This window comes from Gadus morhua, chromosome 4, assembly GCF_902167405.1.
Source record: "Gadus morhua chromosome 4, gadMor3.0, whole genome shotgun sequence".
NCBI lineage: Eukaryota > Metazoa > Chordata > Actinopteri > Gadiformes > Gadidae > Gadus > Gadus morhua.
The window spans coordinates 11,425,363-11,441,686 of record NC_044051.1 but is presented as its reverse complement, the minus strand read 5'-3'; the positions used below and the strand labels follow the sequence as shown (position 1 = coordinate 11,441,686).

Sequence of the window (16,324 nt, the reverse complement as noted above, 5' to 3'; positions counted from 1 at the left end):
TGCTAGCAATTTATCAGGTATTTATGTTCAGATCGCTTTGATTGTAAGACATTCACATTCACACTATCCAAAAGCCCCACCATTTAGGATTCCATTTTCCTTGGCTCTAAATGTAACTTTACCATCCACACTGCAGGGACTAATAGCTTACGGTACTTGTAGTCTGAGCCTTTAAGTCTGTTTCAATATACAGTAACAACATTTAATTCCAACACTTGAGGCTGGTGGGCTTCATAGGCCGGGTCCATTCAGCACCATGGATAGCTCTTAAACGCAGGTTTGGTGCTATCCAAGGTTACTTGAGTTCTGAGAACATGAGCTAGCATTTTACATAGCCTGTAGTAGGTATTAACAAACAGTGAGAAAGCTGAGTTGAACTGCTAACATGTTGAATAGTAGTAAGAACTGTAAAAAATAACTGAAATAAACTAAATGTATTTAGTCAGATAATATAATGTCTAGATGTCTTCCTGTGTTGAGAAAGATGGGACATCTAAGTATGAGTCATCATAAATCATGATATAGGCCTATGTAAAAAACATTTTAAATACAATGAAATTATTTGCGACTATATTGGATGGACTCTTGAATGTGGGAGTTTATCGTGACCACATCCACATGCATGCACGTAAACAAACACACACACACACACACACACACACACACACACACACACACACACACACACACACACAGAGACACACACACACACACACACACACACACACACACACACACACACACACACACACACACACACACACTCACACACACACACACACACACACACGATTCCGTGGGTTTGGTTGTTGAGACGCAGTAGCAGCGGTCTCTTTAACGCCAGGGCAGATAGTCGATTGCCGAGTTCCATGGCTAAGATTAAAGCCTTCGAGCCTACATTAGCCACAACAATCGCTTCCTGATCAAGAGGATTCCCTTCAGTGTGGATACAATAACACATCCGTGAAGGTCCTCCGTATGCTTTGGCGGATACGATGGATTTCAACGTAAAGAAATTGGCGTCCGACGCGGGGGTGTTTTTCGGCCGAGCCGTTCAGGTAGGGTTTTCATATCTTCCATAACGCCGGGCTATAACGCCTATTCTCGGGTAATTGATAGTGATGCAGGGTAGCGATGTGTGGTTGTAATGGTCGACGTAGGCCTGCACAGTAACTTCTTTAATAAATAAATAAATATGTCGTTTTTGGCAAATAGTAGAACAGTATGGGTATTTCCAGTGCGTTGAAAACATTTGCCCCAGCGTAAGCCGATAAAGGTTTGTTAAGCCTATCTATTATTGATGGCTGTAGTCCAGTGTATCGACCATGTGACTGTCACCAGGAGACGGTCCAGTCCACTCTCCTTTCTCCCACTGAAGTTGCACGACTGCCTTTAACTCTGCAGTCTATGATTTTGCATTTCCCCTCTTGACGGGAATGGGTCTTCTGTTTAACATTTCTATCGTGTGGTTTGATATTCTATTGGTCCTTTAACTAGCATCTTTATTGTGCGTCAATAAAATGTTGATGAGTAAAATGCTTATAAAACTAGTCGGATCTCGTCTGCTATAAACATCAGGTAATCGATGATGTGGTGGATTATGAGTGCGGTACCAGTTTCATATTGAATCCAAGGACCAACGTCCCTAATGCATGGATGATGTGGCATTCTGTCGCACTACAAAAAAAAATGCCATCATGTGTCAATGGAGCCCTGTGAGGTAGCTTTTGTAAAGCAACTAGTACAAACTACTACTTGGTGTTGGTTTACACTGCTTTATACAATTACAACGCTTTAGTTGATCTTTCAGTGGTACTTTCTAGCAGATCTCAAACCTGATACCAGGCTTTAAACAGGGTAGTGTTGTTGAGTAATATCCCCAAAATAAACATCTTATACATGAGATGGCCTATTAAATAATACATTTTGGAAATGCAGGTACGTTGGCTGTAGCTAGCTGATGGGGATAATGGGTAATGCTTTGTCATATTCTATTGGCCCCGAGCAAATAGGCTCAATGCTGCTGAACGAGCCAGTCAATTTGAAGAGCACACCCAGATGATAGATAGATCAGCCTAAGGGTTATAAAGGGTAACCAACATCACACCTGCTAGTTAAATAGGCAGCCTATAAAAAGATTAGATTAGACCGACCTCATTCTATGTCGTCTATGGGTTTTTCTTTTATCCGTAAAGACATTTAAACAAGCTGCATCCTTTCACTGTATCGGTCACCATCATCCTTCCTAAATCTGTCTCACGCCGCAGGGATGTGAATAAATAACTAATTCTCACCCACATCTGCTTACAGATGTTTTAGAATGACTTGCTTCATGTATTTCAAAGGAATGACTCAGTTACAAACCTTCGTTGTTCCTCGGGTCTGTTGAGTGCTTTAGCCATTTATCAAGTCATTCATTTAATTGTATAGCTTGAGCAATACAAAAGCCCTTGTATTAGAGCTGCACAATTCATTGCATATTAATCAAAATCCAGATATTCTACCTCGGCAATTAGCTACTCAGGGAAGGGTGCCAATTATGCATAAATAAGAATGTAAGAGCATGTGGTCATACACTGAATAAACATTTTAACCATTTGCAAACTGACCATTGCTAATAGATCCTAAATTAATATCCCACCTACTAAAAGATGCTTCATTTATTATTAATAACCCACTATATATCCCAAAGAAAATGTGCTGCCTGTGCTGGATTTATGTTGACCTTATTATTCTTTAACACATTGGGTGCATCCCTTACTTCTTCAAACGCGTTCCCTTTAGCTTGAAGCTCTGTGCTGTAGGAGTGTGACGTGAGCGTTGTCGGTCTTCTTTCTTCCAGTTCACAGAAGAGAAGCTGGGCCAGGCTGAGAAGACAGAGCTTGACACACACCTGGAGAACCTGATCACCCGCGCAGACAACACCAAGAACTGGACCGAGAAGATCTTCAGACAAACTGAGGTGCTCTTGCAACCCAATCCGAGTAAGTCTGTTTCGTTTCATGCTTCAAGGGAAAGAAATATTGATTTGCAATTGCAATAAAATGTTCATGCAGGAAAATGCATTGAAAGTTTTACTTCTCGAAAAACAAATAATTATTTATGATGCAATGCTAAACCTAGGGGATTCATTATTTTACTCATGTACATGCTTTCAGAAATGAATGCATCCCTTTACAAGGGAATTACGTTTTAAATTAATTGCTAGATGTAGCGATCCTGGTGCTTCTATTTGTGTGCTACTTCTTTTAGCATTCACATAAAGCAGCTATCCTCCTTTCAATTGTTTTAATTTGGTTAGGAAGTCTTCAAAAACTTGACTCTTGGCAAACATATAAAACAACCACTGAATGCTAAACTCTATCTCTTCAGGGTCCACTATGTAACTTTTCACTGCAGATGATTGCATTTAGTCAAACGTATGTCAGTCACCAGACTTCTATGAAATAAATGCAATCCATCCATTGCAAGAAATCATGCTCGCTCAATAAAATTTTGTTCCGTTAAAAACAATGTCTTCAAAATAATGCAAAGCCGACCAAATGTTAGCTTTTGGAGTTCTTCATTTCACTGGCCCAAGAGCCATTGCTCTCTGGTGCTGCTAGGCAAACTCTGACCATGAGATGCTAGTGTGCAAAGTTACATAGTGTCTCTTCAATCCAAACATGGTGAGGATATGTATGTGTATATACGTGTCACATGGAGGTCTCTGTTGGATGGCCGTGTTGTAATGTTTAACCCAGATTTCTTTCACCCTTCACGCTCCAGTTGACCACACTGGTAAGTCAGTGTCTCATTTGTCCTGTCTTATCAGCTCCGTGAGGAGACAGTGTGCCGGAATATTCTCACAGCCCTTCCACATCTCAAACTATCCTCCCTTGTTTTTTCTAGTCTGCTGATAGCCACAGAATAGTATGTCAAAAGACGCCTTGTTCATTCACATTTAACTAGTCCACTGAATGACACAACTCTTTAGTTGTATTCGAATGATTTGAACACCAAAATTGGCAATTTTAACAACGTTTGACGACCTTATGAGGCCATATTCTAAATTCCAAAAGTTGTGATTTTGACTGGTCTGGTTGGAGTTTTAGTCCTGAAACTAGTTCACTATTGTCAGACTACAAGATAATGAACTCCTGTAGTCCCAGGACTAGCATTCACCCAGTGGAAATCAATGTGAATGAAATTGTCTACTACTGATTGTGTGCCCGAAATTGCTTAGAGCAATATGGAGGATAGAATTATTAAAAAGATGATGATCATCATCTGTGGCCCTGTTTACATGTTACATTATCAGTGTGTTTTCGTCATTGAGAACAATGTTCATAATGGCCTCTTGTCTGTCGAAGCTGCTGTCAGCGATTTCTGCTCTCCCACCTGTGTTTTGATCTCGTTGTGTTTTGATTGAGTCTGAATCAAAACAAAGTGAGTCATCGCTGATTGCAGCTTTAATTGGTCGCGCATCGAGTTTTATTGGAATGTCATTATCCATGACATTTCAGAACCGGTTTGTGATTTACCCATGAAAAGGAATTTGTCTAGGTATGTTGGTGCAAGGGAAAAAAAGCAAAATAAAACTTAATTGTAATAAAAAAAAAAAAACACACAAATGTACACAAAATAATTGTTGATTCTAAAAGTGTGCACAAAGGGCTGATAAGGTGTGGACCAGACCACACCGTGCGCACCAATACACCCATACAGCCGTCCACGGCCCCATCTTGGATCCGTTTCATTCATCACCCACTCTGTATTGAACTTAAAACAAATATGTGTGAAGTTAATTTAAAGGTAGGGGAGGCAATTTGGAGAAACCAGCCAAGGTTTGAAAAGTATCCCAACCGGAAAAAATCCTTCCCTCCTCTCGGGCCTCCGGTCAGAGCCACTAACCCAAAGCATGTGACTAGCTCTGCCTAGACTAATTGGGTAAGACTCCGGTCATGCCCAATGAGTTCACGTAGATAGACAGACGTGTCGACGTGTAATTGGACAGGCCTGCAACAGCCAAAGATACTGTGTTTTTTGGTTAAATTATGAGATCTTTTGTTTTAGCAAATATTGCTTCTAAACCTAATGTCCTACCCTACCTTTAAAGTGTGTGTGTGTGAGTATACTACTAGAATTTTGATGAATGAGAATATCTTAAATTGCTGTCTCATCATGTGATTTTAAAGAAATGCAAGTGTATGAAGTGAAATGCAATAGTCAATTATCAGTCTGAATTAAAATGGCCCTTGTTTTGTGATTAGATGTAATAGCCTTTCGACTTGATTTCAATATCCATCCATTTGTGACATCACAATTCTCCAACCATATGTTCGATGTAAATGTCACCTCACTGGTGCTATCCATCGTAGGTCTGATTCAACGCTTGTGATTTCACAAATGGATAGATTTCACACCTGCACACCCTTAACTGTTCCATTGAAGCCTGATATCCGAGTGAAACCAAAGCCTTGTTTTGTATCACAACTAGAAGCCGGGTAATGGTCAACAGAGGGGAATTCTGTAAATAAGTGTGCTCATGTTGAGTTCAAACCCAAAGATGGTAACACCATATACCTTTTAGGATGTTATAAATATTATTTTCAACATATAAGTAGTTTGCATCTATCAATGGCCAAACTTGTTATTGTGACTTTTCATCTTTTTGTTTTCTCTTTTAACTGATCTTCTTCATAAAATCGCTCTCCCGCCACCCAGAAAAAGAAAATCCATGTGATATTGTATAAGCTATGCAACATCTTTATTATTTTTCAATCAAAATGTGTTCCATACTATTGATTATCAACCATCCAAGTCGTCAGATGTACACGCATCTCTCTGCTTAATATTTTCGAGTGGATAACATCTTATCCAATTTATCTTCATGAAATATCACCTTCCATTGGTTTACACCCACGATGACGTTCTGTGCATGTATTGACGTTGTGCTTGGCTCTATCTCTTCCCCTCGGGGTCCACAGGCGCCCGCATCGAAGAGTTCTTCTATGAGAAGCTGGACAAGAAGGTCCCGTCCCGGGTCACCAATGGGGAGCTCCTGGGCCAGTACATGCTGGAGGCCTCCCGGGACTTTGGTCCCGAGACCCCCTACGGTCAGTGCAGCCCGTGTCTCAGGCTCTGCCTCATCAGGCTGGAGCCCAGGTTACCTTTCAACACACATTTTTGAAGTCCAAGTGACCGCTCCAACCATTCAACATTAGACACACTTGGGAAGGGAAACACCAATGTTCCCACCCCTGCAGGTGTGTCCTACTCAATGTGCAGTTTTCATATTAATTCGTTAATTTCCTATTTTTTCTTAATGTGCAATATCCCAGCATTAGAATAGTAGTACAGTTGTTGCATATTATGCCAATTGTTATGTGCATAAAATGACTTTTTTTTTTTGTCTTTATTTGTTTTTGGTGTTTCAGTTTTATTTCTGTCTATTTTATAAATGTTCTATCTTTGGCAGTCATTTTGGGACAGTAACAATTTCCCCGGGATTTATAAATTACTCGGAAACTGAATCAGTCCATAGGAAATTAACTTTGATGCACAACTCTCAACACTGTGTGTGTGTGTGTGTGTGTGTGTGTGTGTGTGTGTGTGTGTGTGTGTGTGTGTGTGTGTGTGTGTGTGTGTGTGTGTGTGTGTGTGTGTGTGTGTGTGTGTGTGTGTGTGTGTGTGTGTGTATCCCAGGTATTTATTCATACCTTCATAAATCACTCCACTTAACTCAACCATATGAAATCAACTTTGACGCACAACTCTCCACTGTGTTTGTCTGCAGGCAGCACCCTCAGCACCGTGGGGGAGTACCAGAGGAGGCTGGGGGGGGCAGAGAGGGAGTTCCTGCTCACCTCCTCCATGAACTTCCTCACACCGCTACGCAACTTCCTGGAAGGGGACTGGAAGACCATAACAGTAAGCACTGCTAGGCTGGCCCCCTTCTGTGTAACTCACTGGCGACCCACTGAAATGAACAGAAGGCCAACATTAAGTACTATAGAGGTTCTGAAAATTAGGGGTTTACTGCAATTAAACACATTCATTATACTGGCATTATATCAGCCCATGCTTTTATTGGTATAATATAATGAAATATATATATATTAAATATAATTAACAGAACAGTTGTTATACACGTTTATTATTAGAATTATTTTATGCAAAAAACTACTTTCTATCAAACTACAATCTATGCACAACCTTAAATGAACCTTTAAATGATCTGTAACATGTTTACCTTTCGGCCAATAGCAGCACCTGTTTCCTTGTTTTGTGAATGATGGATTATGATTACATGGGGCCCACAGTTTGTATGCTGTACATTCAGCGGTTATAATCGACACACACCCTGACTGTGATGTGCTTGTATTCGTCAGAAAGAGAAGCGACTACTGGAGAATCGAAGGCTGGACCTGGACATCTGTAAAGCCAGGGTGAAGAAGTCCAAGCAGGCCGAGGCCAAAGCTGCGGTGAGGTTTTTAAATATATATTGAGTGGAAGACATGTTATTGCAAACTGTGTCATCTTGCCGTGAAACCAATCCACTGAGAAGCAGGTTGTAGGAGCAGAATTCATTTGTGCACGTGTGCAGCCGATAATCATGCTTGTATACTCCTTCATACTTCGATTTCCAATGCCCCATCAGCTTTTTGTCTTTTTTCTATTTGTATGTATTTTATTGTTTTCTCCTTCTGTCACCTTGTTCATCATTTGTCACGGAAATAATCTCCCTCGGGCCTAATTTTTAAACCATATTTTGAATCTCGTTGTCACCACTATATTTGGCTGTCTAGATTGTTGGAGTGTATTGGTGATGATGATGTATACTCACTCCTGTGCTTTCGTGTTGTCAGACTGCTCCAGATTTTCAGGAGACGAGGCCTCGCAACTACGTGCTGTCTGCCAGTGCATCAGCGGTAAGACACAAAAACACACACACATGCACACACACCCGGACACACAAGGATACACGCAGACACACACGCAGGCACTTCTTAGTGCCTTCTCACACATCTAGATTGTTCTCCCTCACACACTCTTCTCGCTGTGCCCGTAAGCGTGACAAACACAACGCTCAAGCATCAGAATGTACCAACAAGACTGAATATTTTTGGCCCCAAATAAAATAAATGAATGTCGACAAGTAGGATTGGTTGTCACTTTGAACAAAATAATTTGAATTTCCTGTAACTGATGAAGCACCTTTTTATAAGTTACTATTTAAATTGATTTGTACTTTTCAAATATGCACCCATTTTCAAAAAAAGGGAATTGACGGTGCCTTCCAAAATAAACCTTGATGAGAATGATCACACGTCAATAGGGTTAGGGTTAGGGCTCACTGCACGTGTGACCTACTGGAAATGTGAAAAGTCAGCGTTGGTAAAATAACAAAAAAGGTCAATAACAGCACTGATGAAGGTATGCTGGTCATAAATGATTCTCACTCGTGATCAGAAAGTGAGAGGGCTTTAGTTGATGGAGCAGTGCGGGGTCCGGGTCCCCTTGTGTAACTGTGCCGTGTTGCTTCCTTCCCGCGGGCCCCGTGCCTTGCTCACAGCTGCAGAGCAAGGAGGGTTGGGATTTTGCTGACTCCAGTGTTTCGGAGATCGAGAAGGTTGTCCGCCTTTGTGATGGCAAACAATGAAGCGCCATAGCTCCTAGCTCCCTGTTTTGTTCCCTCCGGCGTGCGTGTGCGTGCGTGCGTGTGTGTGTGTGTGTGTGTGTGTGTGTGTGTGTGTGTGTGTGTGTGTGTGTGTGTGTGTGTGTGTGTGTGTGTGTGTGTGTGTGTGCGCTTGTGTGTGCTTGTGTGTGTGCGCATGAACGCCTGTGTGCGTGTGTGCGATAAGAGAAAATTGAATTAACATTAAAGGCAGAAGTAAGATAATCTATGGTCATGTAATTTAGTAAGCGTTAAACTAACAACATTTACTATTTCAATACAAATAAATAGAAATTTGGTAAAGGTACACCTTTTTTGCAACTGCTTAAAAAGAAACGTGTCATGACTGGCTACCTGACCTTTGTATAACTTTCAGTAGGGTTTGTATTATGCATTGATGCATAGATTTCACTCCTTACTTTCTACCCCCATCTACAGGTGCATCACAAATGTGCATCAGAATTCTCCTTTTTATATTATCAGTTTAAAATTTCTTCTTGGATTGAAAGATTCCATTAAATCAAAAGTTCTGAACTTTTATAAATTTGAAGAGGAATTAATTGATACTAAGATGAATGAACAAAGAAATCGGTTAGCGAATCACTGTGGCAATTTAGCATGGGCTACGCTACGACACAATGCTTGGCATGTTAGCTTATCAGCTATCCTGGCTATCTAAGATATTGTCCTACTGCCTTAAATCCATCATTCATGTTGTGTGCCTAGAAACCCTGTGTGGAAATGGTGACATCTCATCGTTTTGTCGTCGTGTGATTAGCGTGTTTAGCTCTAGAGTACATACATAGAATGAGCTGGATTAATGTGAGACTAGATCCTGACTTTATATCTTTTTCTGTTTTCCCCACTGCATCTCTTAGCTGCTAAGTGAGGAGGTGGACAAAGTAAGTATACTACACATGCTACGGTCTTCTAGGTTAGGGGATGTCTCATCCATTGGAGTTTTGGCAAAAAGGTTCACCGCGCATCCCCGTTATTAATTATCTTCTTGAGTGTTGTAATCTTCCTCCATTTCTCCCTTTTCATTTTTTCCTTATTTTCTTCCGTCTTTCCTGCTGTCTTTCCTTCTCTCCTGCTGTCTTTCCTTCTTTCCTGCGGTCTTTCCTTCTTCCCTGCTCTCCTTCTTTCCTTCTTCCTTATTTACTTCTGTTTTTCCTCCTCTCCTCCCTCCTCTCCTTTCCTCCCTCATCCTCTCCTCTCCTCCTCCCTCCTCCTCTCTCCTCTCCTTCTCCTCTCCTCTCCCCTTTCCTCCTCTCCTCTCCTCCTCTCCTCCTCTACTTTCCTCCCTCCTCCTCTCTCCTCTCCTCTTCTCTCCTCTTCTCTCCTCCTTTCCTCCTCCTCCCTCCTCTTCTCTCCTCTTTCCTCCCCTTCTCCTCTCTCCTTTCCTCCCTCCTTCCTCCTCCTCCCTCTTCTCTCCTCTCCTTTCCTCCTCTCCTCCTCTCCTCCTCTCCCTCTCCTCTCTCCTTCTCCTCTCTCCTCTCCTCCCTCCTCTCTCCTCTCTCCTTTCCTCCCTCCTCCCTCCAGGCGGAGCATGAGCTCCGTGTTGCCCAGACGGAGTTTGACCGTCAGGCGGAGGTCACCAGACTACTGCTGGAGGGCATCAGCAGCACACATGTGAGTCCCCAGCGACCCACGCTGTCCCCGACCCCCCCCCCCCGCCCACGTACCAGACTGCCCGCCACCACACTCCTGAATGCCAGTTTTCAAAATGAATCAAATTGGCTGGACGAGACAAAGACAAACGTTTTATTCTTCATACTCAATGCGGTTTCAGTTTGATCAATGATCCGTTAGTCAATTTCCTGTCTCCATGGAGACAGGAAATCATAATTCCACAAATAATTTCTGACCAGTCACACACAATGTTCACTGCATAGATGTCGGCAAGATGCTTAATCCTTGATATCTTGTTTAATCTATTTGGCGGGAAGTCCCAACTCTTTTCCTCATTTCAAGTTTAAAAGCATTTATGAATTCCTATTTGTCACCGTCTAATGAAATCAATCATTTCCTCTCTGTCTCTCTTTCTCTTCCCAGTTGAACCACTTGCGTTGTCTGCACGAGTTCGCCGAAGCGCAGGCCAAATACTACGCCCAGTGTCATCAGTTCATGCTGGAGCTTCAGAAGGAGCTCAACGGGTCAGTATTCACTGCTCGATGGACGGCCGGACGTCAGACTATTAGAACTACGGCTGCTTAGTTACAATACACGGATTACATTTAGATTCACTTACAGGGCAACGTTCTCTTTGTGCTTTAGCCACTCAAAGCTCAACTCCCCCAAGGAGGCGAAAGGCACTAGAAGTGTTTTAAGCGATGGTGGGTTTTAAGTGAATGCCCGTCCATCTGTGCATTGATGCGTCTCAACTGCTTGCGGTTACAGTCTGCCGTCCACTGCCTTCCATTCGTCTGAATGTTTGGCGTACCCTCAAGAAATTCTCCCATCTGCTTTATTTACTCTGTGTCCTTTCCCCAGAGTCAACCTCCCATTAATATAGTTCGCCCAAAAGGGCTTTTGAAGTAGTTTTTCTTCTACATAAGATGATGGGGAAAATGAAAAAGTGCAAGGCCTCGCTGTTAGAAAGAGAAACCAGCCATCAATGTGATGTTGAGGCCACAGACGACGCAGGCTTTGTTTCCTCTCTAACTGTTCACCTGTTACCCTGGATCTGTTTTCATTTTTGCTAGTCTACCAAGAGTCCATGACGTTTAGGGACAATCGTTCAATTTAAGCTTTTCGTTTTTTTTCCATTGGTCTAGAGACGAATAGTCCAAATGGTCTATTGATTGATATGGCAGCGTCCCCGAGACGACAAAAGCCGTACACTTTTTATTTGACTCGATGCCGATTGCCGATGGCTCATGACAGTGGAGCTGAGGAGCAATGGCATAAAAATAAGAAAAGTATAATAGATGCATCAATTCTTTCTATCCATTAATGTCTCCATATATCCGTCAATCTCTCGTTTCTATATTAAACCGTTTAAAAGCAGCTTCTTTGCTCCTTTTCATTGTTGCACATTTTTGGGGGTACATCTCTATTGCTGAACTCCACTGTGACCCACTTCGAACAACGGCGTTGGCTCAATCAATGTAGCATAATGTAATGAGTGACCTCTTCCTCCTCACCCCCCCCCCCCCCCTCTCGACCCCCCAGGACGTCTGCCACGGCCGCCCCCTCCTCCTCTGCCGCGTCCGCCTCCGCGGCGCCCCCCCGGCCCGACAGCGTGGCCATCGAGGACATGATCCTGCCGGCCACGGGCACCAGGAAGGCCCGGGTGCTGTACGACTACGACGCCCACGACTCCAGCGAGCTGTCCCTCCTGGCCGACGAGGTACGGCCGCGCCCTCCCTGACACCGCACGGTTAACACGGAGCCCTCTTCCCACCGACGCGGCCCGGTGGGGGCCCGTTTTGAACCAGAGATATTTGACCCAAAATAAGTTGATTTGGATTGCGAGAAGTCTGTTCCCGCCTGGCACTGAAAGATGTCCCCCCCCCCCCCCACACACACACACACACACACACACAGCCCCGTTGATGACACATCATTGCTTACAATGGAACCGGTTCATCAAGCGCGCGTAATAAGATGGAACAGGGCTAATGGAGTCATTAGGCGGATGCTCTGCTAACACTGTAGACTGGCTTCTCAAGTCATTAATGAGCCATTCACAATTAGTTTGGGAATGGTGAATTACTGAGACATTTTGTATTACTTATAACATTACAGATGTTTGAAATGAATTGGTTCATTATTAGAAATATTTGATTAACGTGCATTTAAGATGTTGTAAATAAGCTGTTGACATTTTTCAGCAATTAAGCTAAAGTTGCAGCTTATTCCAGTATATTTCTGATTAAACGCATTGCCTAATGCCCAAAAGGCTTACTGATTGATTAATACTTTTTTATAAATACTTTTCCCTTGCTCATTAATGAGTTATTCTAAAGTGGTACCGACACCTTTTGTCTAAAGAAAACATTCCAGGAAATTGCTGTAGCTGCAACCAAAAATCTCACATGTGTTATTAGCGGTTGTGCAAGCAGTGACCGTAGGTATCTTGCGTCAAAGTGTTTCCTAAACCCTGCTACAATTCCTGAAATGCCACAACTATGCTACAGCGCAGTATGGTGCCTAAACAAACGATGACATCGCTTTGGCCATCAATACGGCTTTAGTGCTGTTATAGTCTGAACCTTTGTGGCTGCAAGTTCCTTTAGATGAGTAAAGCGTAATCCTGTCTTGTAATGATAATAATAATACATTTAATTTAGAGGCGCCTTTCAAGACACCCAAGGTCACCTTACAGAGCATATAGTCATCATAAATCGTTTAAAAAAAAAAAAGAAATTGTGGAAAAAATAAATAAATAAATAAACATAATAAATAAAATAAATAAATAAATAAAACAGAAACAAAATGCACGGTATGTAGACGGTATGCACCTTGCTAAATTTCTCACAATGTATGAAGCTGGTGTTCAACTGTCAAAGATGTTCTGTGTGCGCAATCTTTTCTCATTTGCATTTATTCATTTACTAGCATTCTTTGATTTTTTTTTTATGAATCGTTTTCATTTTTGCGCAGGTGATCACTGTGTACACGGTTCCCGGCATGGATCCTGATTGGCTGGTCGGCGAGAAGGGGAACCAGAAGGGCAAAGTCCCGGTCACCTACCTGGAGTTGCTGAGCTAATGGACACGCCCTCACGCACATGCACACGTGCACGCGCATGCACATGCAGACATACACACACACATGCGCATACACACACATGCATACACACACATGCATACACACACACACACGCGCGTGTATAAACATCTACCTGTTGCTAAATAGTGTGCATCATGCACACCAAGGTTTAGTCAAAGTTGAAGGAAAGGTTAATTAAATTGGTTCAAATAGACTTCTCATGTCTAGTAAAGTGTGTGTGACGTTAGAAACAAGTCACGGTGAGATTTGGGTCGGTAAATGTAAATGAACGTTTCTCGTCGGTGTAGATTGTGTTAGTGGATCATTGGATTGGTGATAGTGTTGGCAGTTTGGTGTAAACTACAGGTTAAATAGGAATTAAAGCCTGATGAGAATAACATTTAGAATATTGAATTTAGAATAAAGAACATATAATACATAAAGAACCAGCCTTTGACATTTCATCGGTTATATATTTATGTATTCTAGATAGACATTAGAAATATCAAATATTTGCCTAGAAGCTGTGGTATTGTGTTCACAATAATTTCCATATTTTCTAAAATTAAATATAATCCAATGAAAATCACAGGAAATATCAGTAATTACATGCTGGATTATTTTTTAAAACCAATTTGAACAGCCTTCGAGCGTTTCCCGATACACTCCGGGCAGACAGATGTTTGTCAATATTACAGTTCTTTAGTGTTCTATTTTGTTGCGTCTCTGACGTTCGACCAAAGTACGAATCAAAACGTCACCAAGGGCTGAAGCACCCCAAAGGTTTTTCTTTTAAAACACATTTAACGATAGAGGATTGGTCCGGATAAGAATTAGTGCTGTCGACATGTTACAGATGGGATCAAAACACTACACGAGCCTTTAGTGATTGCACAAGGAGGGAGTGGGGGGGAGATGATTGGGGGGGGGGGGGGGGGGATGATTGCTGGCTTCAGTCAACAGGAACTGTTTGACTAATGGAGACTCTATTGGCTATATTCTTAGACTTTAAAATATAAATCTGTTAACGTTTGATCATAAACAAAAGTTACAATAGTTAATATATTATTTATAACATATTGGAAGGATATTATAAAGGTGTTATTATTATGTCTAATCTGATTTAGTGTAGACATTAACTGAATGGCAAAGATAAGGCTGGCAAACAAATATGACCTATGAATAAATGATATATTGAAAATAGCGGCAATATCAATTTGACTAATATATAATGGCATAATGCGTGAAGTTGCCTTGTAGTCTATGTGGCATGTTTGTGTTTCTCTCCCATTCTGTCTCCATAACACGCGTCTTTATTTCTGGAGGATTTCTAAGAGGATGCCCAAGAGTCCGACTTCTGCTTTTAGCAGAAAGACCAGTGAGAGATGAGCGGCATTGGTTATCATAACCGGGTTTGGCATCTGAAGGTTTGCTATCACCGCATTGTAGACTTGGCGTTGCATTTGGTTTCGCTGTGCGGTTGACGTTTTAAGAAAGGTTAACAGCGTACGATAATAAGTGTGTCATTTGAACGCAAGCGCTTCGGACACTGTAGTGCACTACTTTAAAGTTTAAGTTTAATGTCTTATTTATGTTCAATATGTATTTCATGAGGTTATCATGTGAGAGGCAAGTGTGTGAGAAAAGAAGAGCAGGAGATGGGAAACATGTGTTTTGTTTTCGCACAATACCTTGAACTTGAGGTTGTTGCCCAAGTTACCCGGATATGTCCAGTGTTTTTGTTTTTTTAATTTAGGTGGTTAATGTTTTTGAAATACTGGAACTGTACTTCAAAGTTTTTGTTCCCTTTTGGTCAACATTCAAAATTGAGTTTACTGTTCTTAAAGTCTCTTGTATGCGGAGATTCCTTGTTACAATCGTAAAAAGGAATAGCCATTTTTATTTATTTTATCCTAAGTCATTATCTGTTGTCCTGTGTGTTTGTGTGTGTGTGCGTTAACTATCTGCCTGCTCTTCCTTGTGATGTCCTTCAAGCCTAAGTTAACTCGATGTGCGCATTATGTCTGTTGCCTTTTTAAATGTGTTTCACAGCAGGTATTTGAACTTGATCAGAAAATGTTTGAGTTTAGAAAGAATCAAATGTCTCCAAATGGTGGTTTTACTGGAAGGCACTGCATATTCTCTCTGGTTTGATGTGCAATAAAAATGCATGTGTGATATTGCACAGTGAGTTCTGGTTTGAATCTTCTTCAACTGAGTGCATGGAGGCAAAAACCGCATAGTTAAAAAATCTGCTGACAACGGGTATTTGTGGTTCCCATTCAGGGGCGTCAATAGGGCTGGTACATCTGAAAGCATCATGAGATGTTTTGTTGGTAATGATGTGGCATCATAAGAGGTTTGAGAGTGGTTGATGTTAAAATGTAAATGGTGTGCTACAGATGTTTATGTCTGTGGATGCCCGTGGCCACACCTTGGCTTTTGGTGAAATGACGCCACTGTCCACTCCACTCAACAGGATCTCTTGGCTTTGTTCACATAGTTCAGATGAGATTTTCACCATTTAACTTAAGTGCTTCCAGAACATTACATGTAGGCTTACTTTGACCACTAGAGATTCTATACATCTATCTATACATCTATAGATATCTATATAGATGGCCCTACATTGCATAACAGCTCTATTTTAAACCAACAATCCTCATTACCTGTCATGACATCCTTAACCCTTTAACAGACTTTGAAAAAATGTAACAGGAAGTTGAGAAACGATGAGTTTATCTTAATTCCCTAAAATAGAGCGTATAAAGACCAGTGGCTTTGTTCTATACCTATTTGCCCAATGTATAGATAATTGTTCATATTTTGCTTGAGATATCCTCAGAGAAGCCCTAGAGTATAGGCCATTACAACAGATCATCTCTTGGGACCATAGTGTATGCTGGTTTTTGAATATTCTGAATTTGTACTTTGATCAAACGACAGCCA

At 41.6% G+C, this 16,324-nt stretch overlaps 1 protein-coding gene across 4 annotated transcripts; it reads left to right on the top strand.

The window, feature by feature from the left end:
• The first annotated feature begins 782 nt into the window (after positions 1-782).
• Positions 783-15,566, top strand: sh3glb2b (SH3-domain GRB2-like endophilin B2b). Of its 4 annotated transcripts, XM_030354269.1 has the most exons (13): positions 783-1,058; positions 2,843-2,984; positions 3,769-3,780; positions 5,970-6,098; positions 6,779-6,912; positions 7,374-7,466; positions 7,851-7,913; positions 8,558-8,614; positions 9,538-9,561; positions 10,202-10,291; positions 10,715-10,815; positions 11,834-12,011; positions 13,268-15,566. In XM_030354269.1, exons 1-13 carry the CDS (start codon positions 996-998, stop codon positions 13,373-13,375), a joined length of 1,194 nt encoding a protein of 397 aa, XP_030210129.1. In that variant the 5' UTR covers positions 783-995; the 3' UTR covers positions 13,376-15,566. The 4 variants fall into 4 exon arrangements, with proteins under 4 accessions (XP_030210129.1, XP_030210130.1, XP_030210131.1 ...); XM_030354270.1 differs by lacking the exon at positions 3,769-3,780; XM_030354271.1 differs by lacking the exon at positions 8,558-8,614.
• The last annotated feature ends 758 nt before the right edge of the window (positions 15,567-16,324 follow it).